This window comes from Mustela putorius, unplaced genomic scaffold (assembly GCF_011764305.1).
Source record: "Mustela putorius furo isolate JIRA1106 unplaced genomic scaffold, ASM1176430v1.1 tig00003863_pilon_pilon_pilon, whole genome shotgun sequence".
In the NCBI taxonomy this organism is placed as follows: domain Eukaryota; kingdom Metazoa; phylum Chordata; class Mammalia; order Carnivora; family Mustelidae; genus Mustela; species Mustela putorius.
In genome coordinates, this window is record NW_025422015.1 from 7,152,932 (window position 1) to 7,175,429 (window position 22,498).

Here is a 22,498-nt window from a genome sequence, read left to right on the forward strand (position 1 = left end):
CACTAGCTATGAAAATGTGAAAAAAGAAAATAAGCATTAAAAAATGATATAATACTTGGAAATAAACTTAACTAAGGAGGTAAGATGTGTACACTGAAAATTACAAAACATTGCTGAAAGATTTAAAGAAGACATAAAGAAATGCAAAGATACCCTATGTACATAGATCAGAAGAACTTCCTACTATTAAGATGACAATACTAAAAAAAAACAAAATAAACAAACAAAAAAAGATGACAATACTACCCAAATCAACTACAGATTCACTGCAATCTCTATCAAAATCTCATGGCATCTTTTGTGGAAAAAGAAAAACCCATCTTAAAATTCATATGAACTCTTAAAGGACCTGGATAGCTAAAACAATCTGAAAAAGAATCAAGTTAGAGGGTTCACATGTCTTGATTTCAAAACTTACTACAAAGCTACATTAATCAAAACAGTGTAATACCTACAATGGAAAGACATATAAACCAATGGGATAAAATAAGAGAGCCCAGAAATAAAATCTAGTCTATATGGTCAATTAATTTTTGAAAAGGAAGCCAAGACCAGTCAATGAGGAAAGAACAGTCCTTTCAACAAATGGTTCTGGGAAAACTGGGTATCTATCTGCAAAAGAATGAAGTTGGGCCTGTATGCTATTATCATATACACACATAAACTTAAAATGGGCCAAAGACCTAAACTTAAGAGCTGAAACTATAAAACTCTGAAAAGAAAACAGGAGAAAATCTTCATGATATTGGATTTGGCAAAGCTTTCTTGGATATGACACCAAAAGCACAGGGAACAAAAGCAAAGGGAAATTGGACTTCAAACTTAGAAACTTTTTATGCATCAAAAGACATCAAGAAAGTGAAAAAGTTGGGATGCCTGGGTGGCTCAGTGGGCTAAACCTCTGCCTTCAGCTCAGGTCATGATCTCAGGGCCTTGGGATCGAGCCCTGCATCGGGCACTCTGCTTCCTCCTCTCTCTCTCTGCCTGCCTCTCTGCCTACTTGTGATCTTTGTCTGTCAAGCGAATAAATAAAATCTTAAAAAAAAAGAAGAAAGTGAAAAGGCAACCCTAAAATGAAAGAAACTATTTATATCATGCAACTGATAAGGGATTAATAGCCAGAATATACAAAGAACTCCTACAACTCAACAGCCAACAATAAAACAGCCCAATTCAAGAATGAGCAAAGAACTTGAATAGACATTTCTTTTATATATATATATATATCATTAGTCATTAGAGAAATGCAAATCAAAGTCACAACAAGACATCATTTTACACCCATTAGGATGGCTATTAACAAAAAAGGGGGAAATTACAAGTGTTGGTGAGAAGTAAAATAAAACTGGAACATTTACACATTGCTGTACAATGACGCAGCCATACTGGACAACTGTATAGTGGCTCCTTTAAAAAGTAAATGTATAATAAACATGTGATCTAGAAATTCTCCACCTAGATACATACTGAAAAGAACTGAAAGCAAGTACTCGAACAGATATTCATATATTAATGTTCATAGTAGCATTGTTTACAACAGCCAAAAGGTAGAAACACCCAAGTGTCAATCAACAGACAAATGGATAAACAAAATGTGGTATATCCATATGGTAGAGTATTACTTATCCTTAAAAAAGGAATGAAGTTCTGGCATATGCTGCAATGTGGATGAACCTTGAGAACATTTATGCTACATGAAATAAACCAGATGCAGAAGACAAATATTGTATGATTCCATGTATATAAAGGACCCAGAATAGTCAAATCTCATAGAGCTAGAAAGTAAAATGGTGGCTTCCTAAATTTATGGAAGGGGAGTTACTGGTTAATGGTTATGGAATTTCTGTTTTGGATGCTGAGAAAGTTCTGGATGTGTATTTTATGACGATGCCACAGCAACGTGAATGTGCTTAATGCTACTGAACTGAATATTAATTGAACATAAAAATGTTTTTAAGGTTAAATTTTAAATTACATATGATTTACCACAATTATGAAGTAACAGAATCAACAGCACTATTTTGACTGCAGATAAGTCCATCAAGAAAACTGAGTAACATGTCAGAAGAGATGCTTCTTTTCAGATCCCGGGTGGGAGCTGGTAATGGCAGAAGGAAGTTCAAAGGCAGAAGTTGGCTAAAATCTACTTTGTAGTAGAAGCGGTCAAGTTGCTCAGAAACAGTAAACTTACATTGCAGTTTGATGAGCCATCGAATGTTGGGTAAGAACCGTCTGGCCAGTCGGCAGGGTCCAAGGCCGCTGACTGCCGGTGCTGGGCCTCATACTCCTTGAGCTACAACAAAAGAAAATGAAAATTGACATGGAAATAATGGCCACGGCTGCCTACCAGGCAGCAGAGAGAATGCTCTGGGCACTTTCTTCATGCCGCTGCTGGGGACTCAGTGCCAGCCAAAGACAAGGTTCCCCGAACTGACAGGAAGACGTACACCCTGCCCTGTGATTTTTCATCTACATCAAACTGACAGACACAACAGATTCTTTGTATTTGGTGTTCTAAAAAGAACCTTGATTTTCCCTCCAAGACCCTCCAGCCTCAATACTTATCTTTCTCAGTTCAACTGTAAGTTCAAAAACAGAAATTGTCTGTAGCCTGGCCTCTGAATTACCTGTATTTGTCAAAGACACAACGTGGTAGACTATGGGCATTTTGGTGAAACAGAGGTGGAAGCCTGAAACAGATTCTCTAAAATCACTTGCTTTTCTTGCAACTGACTGTTTCAAGTTACCAATTCCTTGTTCTCAACTAATAAACATTATGAGCCTTATCGGGCACCCTTGTGGAGGAGAGGAAAATAATGAGCTATCTAGAGTATGTTCCGAGACATCTCCAGTTTGGGTTTAGAAATTCCCTTTACACTTTCTGAAAATAGAAAGACAAGTGAAAGATTATAGGAAATTGACAAGTTTAAGCGAACAGAAAGGTCTTTTAGAATGGCAAATGTGAGAGGTTCTAGGCGTGCTTTCATCAAACACATAGAAATTTAACTCTGCAACACAATACGGTTAAGTTACCACTGTATCAAAATTCTATTACAAAGCAGTTTTTAGGTATGAATTTCACACTGATGAAATCATGTTCTATAAATCAAGATGTCAAAAAACAGAAACGATCTGGCCTAACAGCCCAGGAGAAGGTGCTAGGACTGTTCTCAACCACTGGAGCCACGTGGACATGGCAAAGCCACCATGCTGACAGCATCCCTCTAGGGAAAAGGCAACTTTGCAAAGTATCACTGCTACCATGAAATTCTTTGCTGCACATACTTGTGACAGGAGATAGACATGGGAAGGCAGACAGTATTGATTAATGGGTAAGAGCTTGGCTGCAGAACCAAGTATCAGCTTGGAACGCTGGGGCAAATTACTTAACTCCTTTGTGCCTCAGTTCCTCTATCTGGAAAATGGGGATGACAATAAACTATCTCACAGAACTATTACTAGAATTATGTAAGATAATGCAACAAAACTTAGCACCCATACCAAAGCAAAGACTCATGACGAACACAGCCTTGTGGTTCCCAATAAAAGAGAGCTGACAGCTCACGTCAGCTCCAGGGGTTTGAACTTCTGCTATTTGCGAGTAGCACTTTAATCTTTCTAGTACTTTAGGGACATGGATATTGCTCTAATCTTCATGGTATATTTAAATTATATATTAGAATGGTCTTTCTTTCCACATTTTCTTTTTTTTTTTTAAAGATTTTATTTATTTATTTGACAGACAGAGATCACAAGCAGGCAGAGAGGCAGGCAGAGACAGAGAAGGAAGCAGGCTCCCCGCTGAGCACAGAGCCCGATGCGGGGCTCGATCCCAGGACCCTGAGATCATGACCTGAGCCGAAGGCAGAGGCTTAACCCACTGAGCCACCCAGGCGCCCCCCACATTTTCTGATTTCTGAAATGCTACATTCTTCCCGCATGACTGAAAGACACGGTTATCATTTGTTTTCTCCCAGTCTCTGCCATACTTTCATATTCCACCTAGGCTCAACTTCGAGAAGCCACTAAATGAGCTTTATCTTTAATTGAAACAAAACACAGCAAATTCCTAACTAGTCGATCATAACAGATTTGATATTTTTCTTCTTCTATCTGTCCCAGTCCTTCACGGACTCTGAGGTCTGAGAGTATCAGGGCTTCCTCAGAGAGAGATTCAAATTCACACTCTACCCAAATCCCAAATTTACCTTGTTTTTAAATTTTCTAATTTAAAAATGCTATGTTTTCAAGTTATAAAACAGGATCTCTAAAAAGAATCCTAAGTGCATCTTACAGGGGAAAAACGCAACCTGGTTAGTTACTTTTACAACTACATTTTTATATTCTGCTTTGCTCCCAAAGAAGTTTTGACTTAAATATAATTTCATGGAGGAAAGACAATTGATGTCTTAGATGTTCTGAAGCAAATGTCTAGCTTTAACACAACAGAAGTTTTAAAGTGTGCATGTGCATGTCTATGTCTGTGTGTGTGCGCGCGCATGTGTCTGTCTCAAGAGGAAATGCTTCTTTCACATCCTATTTTCTTCAGTCTCATATTTTTCTCATACTTGAAGTCTACGGCATGATTCCTAGAAGGATGGCCATCTTCAGTCCATAATTGCTATTTTAGAAATGTTTGAGGAGATCCTAAAATGTTCCCATTTCTACGAGAAAAGAACTTTTGTATTATATCTACTCCGAATCCCCTCCAGCTGCAAGTTAAATTCATTTCCTTTTATTTTGTCCTCAATAGAGGTTAAAACAAAATAAAACAAAACACTCTTCATTACATCCTGAAGATGTGTTGTTTAATAATCCTTCATATACTTAGAGATGGTGATTACATTCTTCTCTGAGATAAATCCTTTCCAATTTTCACCCACAGGACCTAATTTAAAAAAAAAAAAAAAAAAAAAAAAAAAAAAAACCTAACTACAATCACCTTGTTGTTCTCCTATGGACTCTCTCCATGAGCCTCTCTGGTTGTCCAAATCTCTGTGATTGATGCACAGAAGCTGCTGCGAGGAAAACCATCATATATATAGGTTCCCAGTTCCTAATCTTGCGCTCTGGTATACCAGATGTCCAGACTCCATTCACACCAGTGTTCCCCAACTCCTCAGTTACTGTGCATGTGGCTCACATTTACACCCTGCTCTAGGGAACTTTCCATGGTTGAGAGGAGATGTTTCCCACAGATGCCTAGAGGGCTGCCGCGTCCTCCCCAATCAGCCTCAAGTCTCTTCTTCTCTGGGAGGACAACTCTACAATGCAATTCACCTTCCAGAGCTCCCCACTCCCTATGGGATTGGGGTAAGCTTAGATTTCTCCTGAAACCACATCTCTGTCCAGCTTTTCCCTCTGGCTTTCTTGTCCCCTTCCCTTACTTAGTGGCAGTTAAGTCAGTGACAAATAAGTACTTAAAAACAAAACAAAACAAATTTTATTTTGGACTTTCACGCAGGTATGACCTTATGGAAGCAGACATACATTTATCAGATGGATAAATACATAATATTTAGGAATTAGATCAAGTTAACATGAGTAGTCTTTTGTATTCATAATTATATTTTAGGAAATAGGATTATCAAATCATGGTTACAGATCTCCCTCAATTTCCTAGAGACAGTGTTTCCAGTTAAAATGTCAAAGGACATATTTTTCTACTACATAGCTCCAGCACTGCTGAGCACCGTCATACCAAAACAACAGTGTTCTCTTTTAGCCAAAGCTTTAAAACTGAGTTTTACACCACAAAAATCACCCACACAAATGAATACCCAGTGGCATCTAGGTATCTCTTGGGCCTTCTAAACCTTGTAGAACCAGCCCAAGATCTAAATACCCTGAACTTACTTGCCAAGAGCTATGTATGCTCCTTAAAATTGTGTTACGTAGACTATGCCAATTACCTAGATCCCCCCATACAATTTTATTTTACGAATAAGCTTGATTTCCTTAAAGCACATATATCCATCATAAAGCTATTAGAAAATGTTCGATAAACCAATAGACTTGATAAAACTACTAGTTAATAAAATATAAAAATCGTAAGTTAAGCTGTTTTTTTTTAAAGCTTCTGTCTTTTTCAATTACACACCCAGAGAAAATACAGAAATACAGAAGTGTTTCATAAAGTTCATTCTCTTCAAATGCTTTTTTATTTTTTTTGCTGCTTATGGTAGTGTTTCACATATTAATTCCTTGTAGCCTTTTTCATTTTAATCTCTGTTTGTATCAATAACGGGTTTTCAGGTGGGAAAGTATCCATCAATGAGATCAAATCCACACAAAGAAAGCATAATGGACCAAACTGTTTTTGACATTAGATAAAATTTTCCCCAATACAAGGATGTACTGGGGATACTCTCTGCTCCAAATCGCACACAGGCAAATTTCTCTCCTGATAGTCGGTTGTCCTGTCAGGAGTAAACTTAGGGGTCTTTAAGTATCTGATTGACAGCAGGACAAACATACACCTGAGGTCCTGAAGGACATTCTCATCATGGTCATTACAGGAGGTCCAAGTCTTAAGGTTTTTGTTTTTGTTTTTAGTATAATCATCAAGTAAATTTCGATCCCTGAGCTAGTCATAAAAGCAGCAGATCCTTTCCACAGAGTGTTTTCTGCTCTAAATAACATTTTTCATGAAGTGTTTTGTCTCTGGCCAAAGCAGCAGCCCATCCAGGCACTAGTAGCTGAGGCTGTATGCCGCCCTGCCAAGAGCAGGCCAAAAGGCTTCCCCGCTACTTCATCAGCTGTCAAAGGACCCCCATCGCTGTGTACAGAAGCTAGTAGACTTTAGAAAATGTCATCACTTTTGTTCTTCAATCTGTGTTCCTGGATTGCCTTACAGAAAATATTCTCGACGTCTTGATGAGCTCTGTCCTGAAACTAGGTAGGGCGGCCCCGCAGCCCCGGCAGCCCCCGCAGCCCCCACAGCCCCTGCCCCACCCCGGGCCCCAGACAGACAAGATGCACTGCTGAAGCCGCTACCCAAATCCACACACAGCCGTGCCACCTTCTCATCCAGTCAACTTCTGATTTCCTTTCCACATAAATAATGGGCAGCTGTTAAAATCATCAACTCAGAAGGCGCTTCAAACTAATTGTTTTCCCCCCAACTTAGAAAAGACTCCTTTCTTTTCAGTTATAGAAATGAGCTGCCTAAAAGTGACTATGTTAAGGCTACTTCTCGTATTTTTTTTTTGCTCCACAAAAACTGGAGGAGGTCCATCACAGGCTACTCTCCTCCCCCACACGTGTAGTCAGATGGCCGCAGGCATCTTCTGCATCCTGACCTTCATGTTTCCTTCTTCTTTTTTTTTTTTTTTTTAAGATTTTATTTATTTATTTGACAGACAGAGATCACAAGTAGACAGAGAGGCAGGCAGAGAGAGAGGGGGAAGCAGGCTCCCTGCCGAGCAGAGAGCCCAATGCGGGGCTCAATCCCAGGACCCTGGGATCATGCATGACCTGAGCCGAAGGCAGAGGCTTTAGCCCACTGAGCCACCCAGACACCCTCATGTTTCCTTCTTTCCCAGGACCCTGGGATCATGACCTGAGCCGAAGGCAGAGGCTTTAACCCACTGAGCCACGCAGGAGCCCCTTATGTTTCCTTCTTAAAAGAGCAGTGCAGTAGCATTCCTCCCCAGAAGGTAAGTGAGCATCGGGTCTACCAGGGTAAAACGAAATACAGGTCCGTGTGTCTCCCATGTATTTTCTAGGTATTCAGCTGGAAGCCACATTCAAGGCATGGAACTGGAGACAAAATTCGTAGTGGGCTTTTTGCCTCCCCTGACAGCTGGGCCGGGTGGCCAAAGGTGTGGTGGAATAGGCAGACTAGGTTGGGGGTGAAGGTGGATCTGCAGCAAGGACAGGAAGTCACCGCCTGTCACCTGGGGGTGAAGGTGGATCTGCAGCAAGGACAGGAAGTCACCGCCTGTCACCTGGGGGTGAAGGTGGATCTGCAGCAAGGACAGGAAGTCACCGCCTGTCACCTGGGGGTGAAGGTGGATCTGCAGCAAGGACAGGAAGTCACCGCCTGTCACCTGGGGGTGAAGGTGGATCTGCAGCAAGGACAGGAAGTCACCGCCTGTCACCTGGGGGTGAAGGTGGATCTGCAGCAAGGACAGGAAGTCACCGCCTGTCACCTGGGGGTGAAGGTGGATCTGCAGCAAGGACAGGAAGTCACCGCCTGTCACCTGGGGGTGAAGGTGGATCTGCAGCAAGGACAGGAAGTCACCGCCTGTCACCTGGGGGTGAAGGTGGATCTGCAGCAAGGACAGGAAGTCACCGCCTGTCACCTGGGGGTGAAGGTGGATCTGCAGCAAGGACAGGAAGTCACCGCCTGTCACCTGGGGGTGAAGGTGGATCTGCAGCAAGGACAGGAAGTCACCGCCTGTCACCTGCTCCATCTCTGGTCCAGCACTACTTTGGTCCGCCAGGGACACGAAGGACCGAGATCACCTCTACTCCTTCAAATGGACAGAGCAAGAGAAGCCAGCAGGTGGGCATCTGGAGGTGGCCTTGGCCCTCAGGCCTCTGACTAAACCCTGTTCATCTCCCACTCCCTTCAAGTGCTTTATTCCCCCGAAGGCTGTCTCAACAATACATAAAGCTTTTTTTTTTTTTTTTAAACTATTGAGGTTTAAAGTCAGGTACAGGAAACTAAACCGAATGTGCCTGTCACCATTTCAAGGTTTCAGGTCTTTAAGATTCAGCTTAATGGTCAAGTCATGACTCATTCAATAATTCCTTAGTAACTTAAAAGTTTTCATTTGTTTCTAAACCTGCCTAATTTATGACTGTTTACAGAATACCAAACTAACTACTCTAAGTGGAAACCCAAGATCCCATCAGTCAGTTTACTGGGCAACAACCAAGCAGGTAATCTCTTATTAACTGCTATCTCTCTATCATAAATGCGATGCCAGTACCTGAGGATTAGTTAGGCTTCTTTCAGTGCTTAATTCAGCTCAGACAAAAAAATATGACACACTAAACTAAAACTAATACCTAGAAATAAATATATTAACACTAATACAAGACTTTACTTAGAAGAAAAAGTAATCAAAATTTTAAGGTGTGCCTAAAGCTTAACTTTTGAATTATTCAGAATTTAGCCCTACATCTTATAGAATGGAAGTTTACAATAGTTGTACTATATTAAGTTTCACTTTGTTTTTATTAATAATTTTTTATCATTATTATATTTTTGTCAATCTTTTTATAAGGCTTATGTATTTCATAATGGCATTCAGAGAATCATTTTCCTCATTAAAGTGGTCCAAAGCTCAAAAATATTTGCCATTCATTCATGTGTGCAGTCACTGAATACAGAAATGAAAATTCACAACATGGAATGCTTGTATTAAGTAAATAGAATACAATTTGGTATTTCATCTGATAACATAGGCACTTGATGACCACCAAAATAGTATCAAAATACTACTTTGAGTAATACATTCCTGTACTTTTGAGGCCCCTGTTTCAGTGCACTGGAGCTGCTATAACAAATTACCATAAACCGATGGCTTATAAACAACAGAAATTCCTCACAGTTCTGGAGGCTGGGAAGTCCAAGATCAAGGAGCTGGCAGATTTAGTGTGGGGTGAGGACCAGCTTCCTGGTTCACAGACCATCATCTTCTGGTGTGGGAGCCCTCTGGGGCCTCTTTTGTAAGCTCATTCCATTCACAAGGGCTCCCCACTTAGAACCTAGGCACCTCCACGGGCCCTACCTTCAAATAAAGCTGCACTGAGCATTAGAATGTAACACATGGATTGGGGCAAGGGGGACACAGTCTACAGCAACTCCCCAAACTCCCTAAACATTTTTCCACATAAACGGGTCAAGTTCTCACAAATGTAAACCAAGTCTCTGCACCCTTACCCTTGCGAGTGCTTCCTCAATGGTGATCATCTTCTCCTTAACCATCATCATCAGCTGAATCCGTTCCTCGTCACTCATTGTTATCTCGCTTGCAACATAGCCCACATCTTCTCCTAGAGATTAGAAGACAAAAGACAGAATGGAAAAAAGGAAGATAAAACAGAATGCTGAGTCCTGAAAGGTCACTGGTCAGGACTAGAGAAGGAGAAAGTTCAGGGGCATTGTCCCACACTGCACATTACTGCTGAGCGACAGGAGCCATTGGGCTACTTCTGGGGAAGCCCACTAGCCCATCTTACTGAGAAACAGGCTCTGAGAACATAGGGATGTTACCATAGAAACAAATCCTTCAAAATGATGGGAGTCTTTGTGATCGAGGGCCTAGTGGAAGTGTTCTGGAAGAAAGCTGACAGGAAGTCTGGAGTAAGAGGTGGGGCAGAGACCTGATTTAAAGACCCACCTAGAGCAGACAAGCATTCCAAGGCTCCTTCGGCTGATGGTCCTCTGTGTCCTTCTATTTCAAATACGAACAAGAAGAAAATCCTTTTGAGAGCAGTGGGAGGGACCCCTTTTTCCTAACATTAAGGTCACAGAGTCAGCTGCAGAATGAGACCTGTGGCCTGTTGAGATCCTAGATTCCTATAAAGCTGTCTGACCACTGTTCCTAAGAGGGTAGGCGCAAATAAATAAAATCACAGGTAGGGAGCATTTTGGTTCACTGGAAGGAAGGTTTTTATAAATTCATACATATGAAAGTCTTGTCAGAGATGCCTGGGGTGGCTCAGTCATTAAGCGTCTGCCTTGCGCTCAGGTCGTGATCCCAGTGTCCTAGGATCGAGCCCTGCATTGGCACTCCCTGCTCAGTGGGAAACCTGCTTCTCCCTCTCCCATTCCCTCTGCTTGTTTTCCCTCTCTATCAAATAAATAAATAAAATCTTAAAAAAATGAAAGTCTCGTCATAAATATGTATTCAAACTGTGAGAAGAACTCAATTTCCCACTCAGAACTGAAGGCAGCCAGGAGCGCCTGTGAGGCTCAGTCAGTTAAGTGTCCGACTCTTGATTTTGGCTCAGGTCATGATCTCAGGGTCCTGAGACCGAGCCCCACATCAGGCTCTGCACGGGGCATGGAGCCTACTTGGGATTCTCTCTCTCCCTCCCCCAATGCTTCCTCTAAAAAGAAAACAAAACAAAATGAAAACCTGAAGGCAGCCAGAACTACTGAGGCGAAGAGAATCCCCCCATAGGACCTTTTGAAAGTGCTTTCCTGCAAAGCAAACAGATTGCCGTTACCTGTGACATACGTGAGCCACGCCAGCTTGTGTGTGTTTGGTTAGCGTGTCAGGAAGGACAGGTCAGTGGAAGCGTGCGGTAATGCACTGGCTGGGAATAAACCCACCTTCTAGCTCCTCATCCTTCCCCTGCCCCCTCTTTCTCATACAGACTTCACCAGCTTCGATGTCACTAGGATCTTGGCCATGGCTAATGTGCCCTTGGTGTCGAGGGCCAGTAAGAGAGTCTGGCTGCAGACCCGGAGGAAACCACTGCAGTCGGGGCCAGCCCTGGAATTTATGTTCCCTTGCATTTCCCTATCTCATTTCCATTTTGTCATCAATCAGCCCAGAAAGTTCCAAGTTCTCTTCGCCACTCATCTACTTGTCTGGGAAGAATAACAGTGTGTGCTGGGTTAGGAGACAAGCCTGCTGGTTTGATTCATTTTATTATGTGCGTCACCTTCGAGGGTGGAGGGAATGCCGGGGAGCTGGGTGGGTTTCTGAAAAGAAACCACATGAGCCAGTAAACGGTTGGCTTCCTCCCTCGATCCTGCATCCTGTCTTCTCTCTCTCCTTTTCCTTCCTTTCTTTCTAAATAAGACTTCGTCGGGATCCAAGGTTTACTTTGAATCGCAAGTGGTCTCGGGTGTGTAGCAGAAGGAAAAACTGGGAATGTTGGAGAATCAGCCTTAAACCAGGACAGCCGGAATAACCCCGGTGAGTGCGGCTGGGGTCCCAGGTGTGTGACTGCATACATGCCGTCCTTGTCCACGTGTCTCATTTCCACGTGTCTGAGCACCTGGGACAGCATTCTGGACGGGGGAGGACTCTGTGATGTTTTAAACGCAAAAGTCACTGGTGAGCCACTAAGAACGTTCATCTCGCGATAACCTTGCTCGGCTGGGCTGGGATGGAGAAGCGGCTTTGTGTCTACTTTCCCTCTGAATACGGGGGGAACATAAATTACATAACTGGGCCTCAAAGGAATGACATATTTACTTACTATATAAACAACAACAAAGACACGGCCAAGAGGAGGGCAGGGCTCCCTCCACAAAGCAGCCCGGGCAAATTCCCATGATGTCAGACCAGGGGACAGAGTTTCCAGGGGCAACAACCCCGTCACTGGCCTGCCGCAGAAAAGCATCTCCAGTCCAGAAGATTGCAAAGGCCCCAAGTGGCAGGGCCGGGGGATGGGTCCAAAACTAACAAGCGCTCTGACTTGCTCAACCCTTTTAGGATAGATCTTGGCGAGTAAAGATCTTCCTGAGGTTGGTGTGACCAAGAAAACGAAAGATTTGGTCTTTGCTCTCAGATCTATGAAAAGGAAGACCTGCCAACTCTCCTCATTTTGTTTTCTCTGATTAAAAAAAAAGAGAGAGAAACCCACTGGGATGAAGTCTTAAAAGTCACGAGAGGACTGTCAGAAAACTTGGAATCTTTGTGGGCCCAGGCAACCAGTGTTTCTGACTGGCCGCCTCCAGTTAGATTATTGGGCACAGGCTTTTCAACGTTTGGGAGCTAAAAGGACCTACTGTCCGCCAGCTGTGGCACAGTACCTTTTGAAGTCTGTCTCATTATTCCTTTCTGGTTCTTTCGAAAGTTCTGCCAGAAATACTTGTTTTTCTTCTTCCAATCTCCTTTTCCTTTAAAAAGAAAAGGGGAAAAAAAAGGCACAAGCAATAAATTCATTAATAACAAAAGTAGCCTCTTCTTTATAATTCAAAGCTTATAAGAATACTTTGATTTCACAAAAAGACAGTTTTTCTCTTTTGGTTTATGAAAGACTTGGAAATGCCTAAAAAGCTGTTTAAAGGAAATACAAATTTCCTAGCAGCAAGTAATAGAGCAGTGAGGTTAAGACAAGAAATAAAGAAACATCAAAAAGGCAGGCAAAACACGCATTCGTGTATTCACTTTGATGTTGTTTAACTAGTGTGTCTAATTCTTAAAAAAAAAAAAAAAAAAAAAAAAAAAAAAAAAAAAAAAAAAAAAAAAAAAAAAAAAAAAAAAAGGCAGGCCACTTTGATGTTGTTTAACTAGTGTGTCTAATTCTGCCCTGTCTTGTCTGTGGTCGAGTCTCCCCCTCGGGTCTCGGCCACAATTATTTCAACGAAACCACAAATGGAACACTTGAAGAAGTGACCTTTGTTTTGTCATTATCCCTGCTGTTGATCTCCCCTTGATTTATTTCTGTTGTTGCAGACTTAATGAAGAAGACAGGAGGGTGATTATGTCCTGGGTGTGCTTGTCCGTCAGTCCTCAGAGCTGGCTCCGGGAGCCCGTGGGGTTGACCTGCGCTGTTACTCTGTGGCATCGAGTTTGCTGGGAGGCAGGGGACGCAGCTGCAGGGTAGGCAAGGTGGGGAGAGGGGGCTCCTGCCTCTCTGGCTTTCAGGTCACTTGCTGACCTACTATCTGCAGCTGACCCGGGGTACAATGACGAGAAAAGCAGACTGCCATCCTGCTGTGACAGCTCCCAACGGAGCTCCCTCCTCCCCCTCCCCCACCCTCACCCCCTGGACTGTTTTGGGGACAGCTGCCCTTGTTTGCAGGGGAAAACTATGTCACTGCCATAGCTAGACATCTCCAGTGTTTGCTAGGGTTCCGATCATCGCTGAGCTACAATGCCTTTTAAAAAGCAAAAGGAAAGGAAAAGAGCAAGTAAAAGAAGAGACTAGCTCTGTGTTTAAAGATGAAATGAAAGAGCAGGTCTCATGCAGATGGGGCACATGCACAGCAACAGCTTCGTCACTGTCACCACTTGGTGTCCCTGGCTGCTACGCAGCCACTGGAAACGGCCCAGTGGAGAGATGGGCTGCTGGTTTCCAAGGTCTAGACTGGCGTGCTGGCCAATGAAGCACAAATGCGTGGCAACCTGGGCTTGCTCCTGGGCTCTGTAAGGCACCGTGTGGGAACACCAGAGGCCCTCATGTGAGTGCAGATGGGCCCTGGAGCTCTGGAATGAAGCCCACGCCCACTGCGAGGAGATTTCCTTGGTACCCGGAACCTCGGAGGGGAGTGTGAGGGCACCTGCTGCTTTCCAGCTGCAGCAAATACTAGCACGGAAGGTGAGATTAGAAGGAGGGCCATCACTCATTCAGCTTTCCTCTCAAGCAATTCGGGATCATGACGTATTTCTTTTCCTGGAGGATATACTCTCTTCTTCCTCTATTTTAATGTTTCCAAAATGAAGGTGCAAATTGAAAAATAAATAGCAGCTAACATGCACTGAGTTCTTACCAAGCCCAGGCACCCTGTTCTTTAATGGCTTGTTTCACTTAATATGGCAATAAACAGGGTGTATTATTGTTCCCATTTAGTGGATGAGAAAGTGGACACTTCAGGAAGCAAATGACTTGCCCAAGGCCCTAACCACTGAGTTAGAAGACTCCTTATTCAAACCCAAATCAAAACCTGATCCGAGCACTTATGCTTCTTATCATAATGACCTTGCCAGACTTGCTCTGACCCAACAGAAAAGATGTTACTAAATCAAGAGCGGGTTTTATAATCAAGGAAATATAAAATATTTAACACCTTAATTGTGCATAGTCTTTGATTCAAAAGTTCCAAATCAAAGGATTTATACTAAGGACATGATTAGGGATAGGCTCAAGGATTTTTCGGATAGAATCAATTCTCTGAGAGCAAAACTTAGAGACAACTTAAATGTTCAGCAAACAAGAGATGGTTGATTTAAATTGTGGCCCATCCCATATGATGGAATTTACGGACTTCAAAATTTTACCATAAAGAATATTTAATCAACGTGGGAAAATGCTCAGGATGTTATTCAATTGAATGGAATTCAATTGAAAGAAATTATAAAATAATATGCAGCGTATGAAACCAATTATGTTTAAAAGGAAACATACAGGCAGGGGTAAAGAGAGGAAAGAGATGTATCAAAATCTTAACAGTGTTTCTTCCTGGGTGCAAACATTCTTTGTGGTTTTTGGTGTGTTCACAGTTTCTATGTTCTATAAAGTATTAAAATAATTTAAGTTGTTAAACCAAGAAAAGGAATACTGACCTACAGAGCTGTCTTCTGAGTTCGACTTAGGAAGAGTGTTCCTAGAAAAGAAAAACATGTCTGATTACGAGGGAGCCTTACCTTTGTGCGAGGACCGAAAACCCTCCCATCTCGGCCCGCCCCAGCATCATCACCACCTAGACGAGCCAGGGAGATTCTGATACAGTATTTACCACTAGCCTAATCTAGCCAGCTGCTGCCTTTCTAGAAACACACTTAGGAACCGTTTGTCAACATTTACTGCAGACTCACTCCGGGGTAGGACCTCTATTAAATGAAGGGAATGGATTTCACTAGACGATCACCCGATGATCCACTTCTGAGAACTATTAGCCACACGTTAAGTTACTGCCACTGTGAAGTCTCTTGTGTAAGTGGGACAGAGAAAGCAGATCGTAGTAAACATACAGGCCCAGGACCACAAGTGCCAGCTGCTCAGGCCAGCGGTGAGTAGGGCGGTTGGCCCCAGGAGAAAGGTAGGCAATGAGACACCCCACCCAGAGGGAGGAGGTTGGTGGGCAGGCTATCTGCCTTGCTAGATCCTCCTCTGTTCGAAGAGAAGCCAGGAAATCTGCTTTAAAAAACAAACAAACGAAAACAAAAAAGCAGCTCCACATTTTTAAGTGATGGCAAATAATTCCATGTTTTTAAAAAATGTGTCCAAGTCCATCAGCACGTGTCTGGACACCAGAGATGGCCCCCACGCCCCCTACTGCAGCTGCCAGCCCGTGACAAATACAGACAGATCCAAATAACTTGAAACAGGAACACAACCCAAAACCAATTACTCGTTTCTCTAGAACACACATAGACAGATACCAACTTAAATTAGGAAGGAAAGAAACCAAAGGAAGTTCAAACAGGTTCTCTCCTCAAGGTCAGAGGAGAGGGGAGCAGAGCCTTTCACTGGGCGGATCCAGAACCTAGAGGGTTTTAAGTGCGGTGTACACGTGCGGATAAGGAGAATCAGGAAGAAGGAACCTGTATCCGGACAGAAACACAAGGGTCCTCAGGGGGTTCACACCTGAATCTTCTCTACGTTCACCTGCCAGGGAGGATGCAGGGGGAGGGCATGTGGCAAAAACGCATTCTTGATGGGAGAACGCACGGGGAGACAGAGGCTGGGAGGCGAGAGCTGGGTTACACTGAGGCGATCAGAGGAACAGAAGAGCATGCAAACGGCAGTGTGTGGCCCACCTTACGGGTGGAAAGGACCTCTACGATTTGAGGTGACCAGAGAAAGCAGGAGGGGGCTTTCTGTCACGTACAGCCACCTGGGATAACACACCTCTCTTCAAGACAGGGCCACCGATGCCGTCTGACTGCTGGGGGCCAGGTGAGCACAACAGCTGGGCCTGTAAACACCTTCCAAGCCAAAGGCTGAGAGAAGAGGACCGTTGCTGACTCGTGCACAAATCTAAGAGACCTCTACTCTCCGTGAGGGGTGAGGGGAATTGCTCAGAAAGAAACAGGGGAGGCATCTCGGGTGCTGAGGACAAGAGCTAGACCCGAAGGCATTCTTTCCCATCACCACTAGCTGTGAACATAGAAAATGTAAGGAAAACGTACCCTGTTACTGAATTATGCCAAGGTTTAGCTCCAAGGATCTCCACTCTGCCCCGCAAGCCATGCAAAAATGAAAACGACTAAATATAGACTTACTTAAACAGCCACTTCCGTTCTTAATTCATTCAGCAAAAATGTACTGAATGCTATCATGAGTAAGGTACATGGGTGATTACAAAGAAATGGGACTCCTGATGCGACAAACAAGAGCGAAGAAGAAAGAAGTAGGCACACAGGAGAAGCAACAGCAGGAGGAAGGGGAGGGGAGGGCAGGGCTGGGCGTGGAGGACGGGGAAAAGGAAGCAACAGCAGCTGTGGGTCATTTAAGTGCGCAGGGCCACAGAGGTACAGAGGTACGGGCACAGCAAAGTGGCAGCAGGGAGCAGACTGCAGAGAGCTGGCTAGCTGACTGGGGTTAAAGCAGAAGATCCTTCTAAAGAAATATGGGTGTGCAGGTGGCATAGTCGGTTAAGGGACTGACTTCTGGTTTCGACGCAGGTGGTGATCTTAGGGTCAGGAGATCGAGCCCTGCATTAGGCTCCCTGCTTGGCATGGAGACTGCTTGTCCTGCTCCCTCTGCCCTCCCCACTCCATGCTCTCTCACTGCAAAATCAATCCATCTTAAAAAAGAAAGAAAGGAAGAATATGTGAGCTAAAGTTTGCGTTCCTGTATTTTGTTTTTTCAAATTTTATTCTGTTGCATTTTGAGCTCAAAGTCATAGTAATGTGCACCAGTCCACCTCCCAGCACAGTCATCCCCTGCTTTTGCCTTACCTGCTTACAGTAAAGAAAGCAGTACAGTCATTTTTAAAATCACTCTAAGGAACAAGGAAACTCTTGGCCTAATTGCTAAGGACCAAAGACATGAAATATCCCTAGCTCCTGATCAACTACTTAACCATGTAATAAATTACAAATACGTATGTGAACTTTTACTTTTCTTAAAAGACATGTTTTGGGGTGCCTGGGTGGCTCAGTCAGTTAAGTGTCTGCCTCCGCTCAGCTCATGATCTCAAGGTCCTGGGATCAGGCCTGCATTGGGCTCCCTGCTCAGTGGGGAGTCTTCAGCTTCCTCTACCGTCCCCCACACGCTCCCATGCACTGACCTACTCTCTCTCACAAAAATAAGTAAAAATAACTAAATAAAAGAAATATTTTCACGGAGAAAACAGCCTAAAGAAACGTTATTTTCCTTCAGTCCTTTGCTGATTACAGTAATAATCCCTTACTGAGTTGTAAGGAATTTTACCCATCATTGAATTCAATCCAAATTCTATAGGGAACATGATCTCCAGAGTTACTGGAGTGGTCCAAGCTTCCATCAGCTGGTTAGAGGCCAACAGGGAGCTCTCCCTAGACATGGGCAGCCCAGCTGTCTTTCCACCAGATGCTGGACTCTTCTTCTCCAGAAAAAATGTCCAGAAAATTGTTTATATCCTATTCTTAAAGAACTCAAAGCCCAACCTCTATTTTCCAACCCCTTTTTCATTCTTCCTGACAAATGGGAACGTCTTCTACCATAAATATATTCCAGAACCCACACCGCATACAAAGGTAAGCTCTCACTATTTCACAGTTATCACAAAATATAAACGCATTTTACTCTATAAAATGCTAGCCTATAATTTTTTAAATTGGTATCTACTTTCTTCAAATTATCACACATATTTAAAAATTTATCCTCAGATTGGCACTTGGATCTTTTCATTAGGAGAGGGTGCTTCTACCAACGAATGCTTGCGTTTCCCCCAGGTGGCCAGCAGATGGCACTACAGCTCCTCTATTCATCTTGCGGTGACAAATGAGGGTTTTATTTTTAAGGTTTCACAAGTTCACAATCTAGATACTGGCCAAAGAACAGCAAGCCAGTGTTTCCCAAGTGTGCAGCTCCCCAACTCATCAATTTGCAAAGGGGGGAAATGACACCATATAAAGTTTAATTTGGACGCAGTGAACTGTCCCTGCAAACAGGCTGGCAGGCAGAGCAGTGATGTGAAATGCCATCTTTCTCCTTGAGACTGATTGTAAAATTCATCTGGCAGGAGCAGAAGTCAATGATGTAACCAGATTCCAAATCTGGATGGCAGCAGGTGGAAAGGGTCATTTGCTGATCTCCTGGTGGAAGAAATTAATGCTCAGGAGTCAGTTCCAAAGAGGCTTCCTCGGAGCACCTTACAGCCAGAAGCCACAGGCCCGGGAACGGCTGGGCTGGAAGCAGGTTTGTCAGCCTCCCTCTCTATCCATCACACTCACTATCAACAGGGTAAAAAGGATGGGAACTTCAGCACAGGGTCCCGGGTTTCCATGACTAGGACTGACAAGGACATAGTAATTAGCCTTTTGCTGCACTTTGAACATCTACATAAGCATCAAATAATTTGAGTTTTGCATTTAGTCTCTGGACCCAATCGTAGAAGTACCTTTTCATCAATAACTACTACTATTAGACCCCAAGTGTAAATACTTTTTCCTCAATCTCCAAATTAACTTTAATACTCCCTGAACTCAAAGAAAATTCAATAAAGAATTTATAAATAAGATTAAAACAAAACAAAACAAAACAATTTAAGGGTTAGCATCCCAGCACTTAACCAGTTCCTTCCATCGTACCTCATCTTTAGCAAATTCTTTGTTCAGCTGTTTCATTCCTTTCTTCTCACTCATTCATTCATTTTCTTTCCTTCAATAAACATTCATCCAACTCCCATTATGAGTCTGGCATCCTTTGAGGTATTGAGAATGTAGAGGTAAATAAGACAGGTAAGATCCTGAAGGTGCTCTTGTTGCAAAAGATGGGGGTGAGAAGCGAGGTGGGGGGTGCAGGTCAGGAAGTGGGGAGAATTCTTGCTGGGATGGACAGAGAAGGTGTCTCTGAAGAGGTGACAGGTGAAGAGAGACCTAGGTGATGTGCTGGCATGACAGGCAGTGGCCCTGACATGGAAGGCTGAGTAGGGAAAAAGCAGAGGAAGAAAACAAGAGGTCTACTCTACACACACTCAGTCTGAGGCGCTTCCTGAACATCCCTGTGCAGACATTAATGGGACAGTTGGGTATGCGAGTCTAGAGTTCAAGGGCACCGCTCAGGACTGGAGATCAGAATTTGGAAGTCACGTGCATATTTAAAGCTAGGAGACCAAGAGAACAAAGACAGTGAAGAGATGTGGGATGAGCACTGGGCTCAACGGCAATCAGATCTTCAGGGTCAGGAAAAGAAGGTGAAGGAGCCATGGGGAACAGTCATGGGGAGAAAAAAAAAACCAGGAGTACGCTTTTACCCTTTCTGGCTAAAATCATACAAAATTGATTTTATAGAAACTATATTGCTGCTCCAAATGTCATACAGGGAAAGTTCTAGGTTGTTGTCTTTTCTTTTCTCTTGAGCCTTGCTTCATAGTAGAGATCTCCATGGAGCCACAGAGAAGGTGAAACACAAAGGTCAGAATGAAATACTTTAAATTTGTATGGAATTCTACCTCTTAAAACAAAAAGACAAAACTAAACACTCTTGTTGGCAATCCCCATCACAGAACAGGATGACCACTGAGGCTTGGGAGTGATGACATGGCTAACGACACAGGGCCAGGCAGGGACACCCTGGGCTTGGAAGTCATGTCTCCAGCACTGGGGGGGCCCAGTGCCTCGCCCACCTCACCATACTGTTCCTCATTTACATAAAAAAAATTCATAATACGTCCCATGTGTATGAAGCCAGTTGTTGGGTGAATTATGGAAGAACAATACTCAGAAGAACCTGTGAAGACCGAGCAGGTTTTCAATCCCAAAGGTGAACACAGCCCCTGGGTTTATGAGAACCAAGCATTTCAAGAGAACTGCAGGATTTGGTTATGCGGCTCTTGAAAGATCTGTCTGCTTGCTGAAGGAAAGGAGGCCACGGACTTAGGCTCAGGCTCCCTTTTCTTCCCAGGTCTATTTATATACAAAGAGCCTTAGGTGATTCTAGGCAAAGACAACTCTGTCTTCCCGTGATGTACTTAGCCTGGCACAACAGAGAAGTATAGTGAATGCCCCGGCATACAGTGGTTCCCAAAATAGACCTTAAGTTTTTGTTTTGATGGCCTGTCTAGAAACTTCATTATAACCAAGCAAGAAAAAGAAAAAGAACAAAAGGAAGGGGAAAAAAAAGAAAAAAATGGCTATAACCTAATTTCTAAGAAAAGAACATGTGCTATCCATTACTGGAAAACCTATACTTAAAAGATTTTTAAGTTTCCTTTATCTTGTATCTCCAGAAATACACATCTTCATTAGTTTCTTTCCTGCTGAATTTTGAATCAGGGCTTTTTCCATGTCTGGGTCTCTTCCTGCAACATCCCTGGCCTGCAGAGGCTGTCCCCAAAGCCAGGAGTGTTTTCCTCAAGATGCGGGAAAAGGACTAAGCCATCTGTGCTATTGAGCTATGAGGGGGAGGCGGAGAGAAGGTAAAAGGGTTGAGGAGCTTTTTAGTAGTTGATTTTTTTTCTTATGTGGTGACGTATTTCTTATACATCATTTCTTATACTTCATTGACTATTCCTTGTAAGTTGATATGCCTTCCTTAAATATTTTGCTTAGTGACAAAGCATTTTGTATAAAGCAGGAAATTCCTTAATTTAATATTTCTTATTATCCTTTGAATAGCAAAGATCTTTTTTCATCATAGGAACGTATCTCCCCTATTTCATAAAAATATATATGAAGCAAAATTCTGTGTAGACTATCTACTGTCAGCTATAAAAATTCAAGGCTCCCCACCCTTCCCCAGCCATGGGGCCAGGACGAGGATGAGACAGGAGAGACACAAGGGGTCCACACTGCTAGAGGGGCTCACTCTCGGGGTCAACTCTGTGTCGTATGTGTCTCTCTTGCTTTACCCAGACGACAGGTGCAGGGTTTCATGCACATAGTAGAACTTACCTTGCAAACTTGCTGCCTCGGATTGAAGGGAATTCTATTGCTCAAATCTGGTATATGTCGCTAGAATCCTAAGATTATTAACAACAATGACAACATCGGTGACATGTTGTCCCCTGGTCACAACACTCCCCATACAGGCCTCTTCTTTCATTTCAGCCTATTCCCAGCCTGTACCTTCGGGGTTTTGTTACAAGGTCACCTCTGTGTCCCTTATTCTGGGCTCGCGCAGTTTCTAAATTGCCACAGTTCCTCCTTCTAATTTTTTTGGCACTGACTTCCGTAAGTGATTCAGATGGCCGTCCCCAATTCCTCTTCTTGACCGCACTCCCTACAAGCTATTCATGTGTTCTCACAATCCACCGTTTTCCTCGCAGTGGTGACCGGACGTGATGTCGGTGGTTCTCCGCCCGCGTTCCCCGGCGCCAGAGCTCTCCCAGCTGTTTATTCCCTGCCGTCCTCCTGACACGGTAAGAACCGCACCAAGTTAACTCACTGCGGGCAGCACAGATTACACCGAAGAACTGGTGAATGGCGAGAAGCTTTCCAGGATGGATGGACATCCCGGAAGTGATCTGGACCAGCCCGTGGCGTGACCTTTACTCCCCCAGAGAAAAGGCTGTGATGCGTGGATACAGGCTCAAAACGACAAGCCCATCCAGTGTTTGTTCCCAATTTGAAGAGGCCCTCTCCCCATACCGATCCAATGCTCCCCCTGAGAAAGTGTGGAAAGGCCACTTTCAAAGTCGGATACTTTCCAGCCTTGAGTTTGGACATTCTCAACTTTTTTCCTGCCCCACCCTCTTTGGTCATCTCTG

The 22,498-nt window shown here is 43.5% G+C and overlaps 2 protein-coding genes across 4 annotated transcripts in view; both read right to left on the reverse strand.

Annotated features, from left to right (window-relative positions):
- SASH1 (SAM and SH3 domain containing 1) overlaps positions 1-22,498 on the reverse strand; it is a 309,610-nt gene that overhangs the window by 62,752 nt on the left and 224,360 nt on the right. For 2 of the 3 annotated variants that reach the window (XM_045066256.1, XM_045066254.1), the window contains exons 5-9: positions 15,204-15,244; positions 12,728-12,814; positions 10,356-10,409; positions 9,896-10,008; positions 2,192-2,293 (exon numbers count right to left, since the gene is read on the reverse strand). In XM_045066256.1, the coding sequence (XP_044922191.1) occupies positions 2,192-2,293; positions 9,896-10,008; positions 10,356-10,409; positions 12,728-12,814; positions 15,204-15,244 (397 nt within the window). The remainder of the gene's footprint in view (positions 1-2,191; positions 2,294-9,895; positions 10,009-10,355; positions 10,410-12,727; positions 12,815-15,203; positions 15,245-22,498) is intronic. The other variant, XM_045066255.1, reaches the window with a different exon arrangement.
- Positions 7,538-9,889, reverse strand: LOC123387837 (actin cytoskeleton-regulatory complex protein SLA1-like). Its single transcript, XM_045066257.1, has 2 exons — positions 8,409-9,889; positions 7,538-8,357 (listed from the first exon to the last, which is right to left on the reverse strand). Exons 1-2 carry the CDS (start codon positions 8,415-8,417, stop codon positions 7,749-7,751), a joined length of 618 nt encoding a protein of 205 aa, XP_044922192.1. The 5' UTR covers positions 8,418-9,889; the 3' UTR covers positions 7,538-7,748.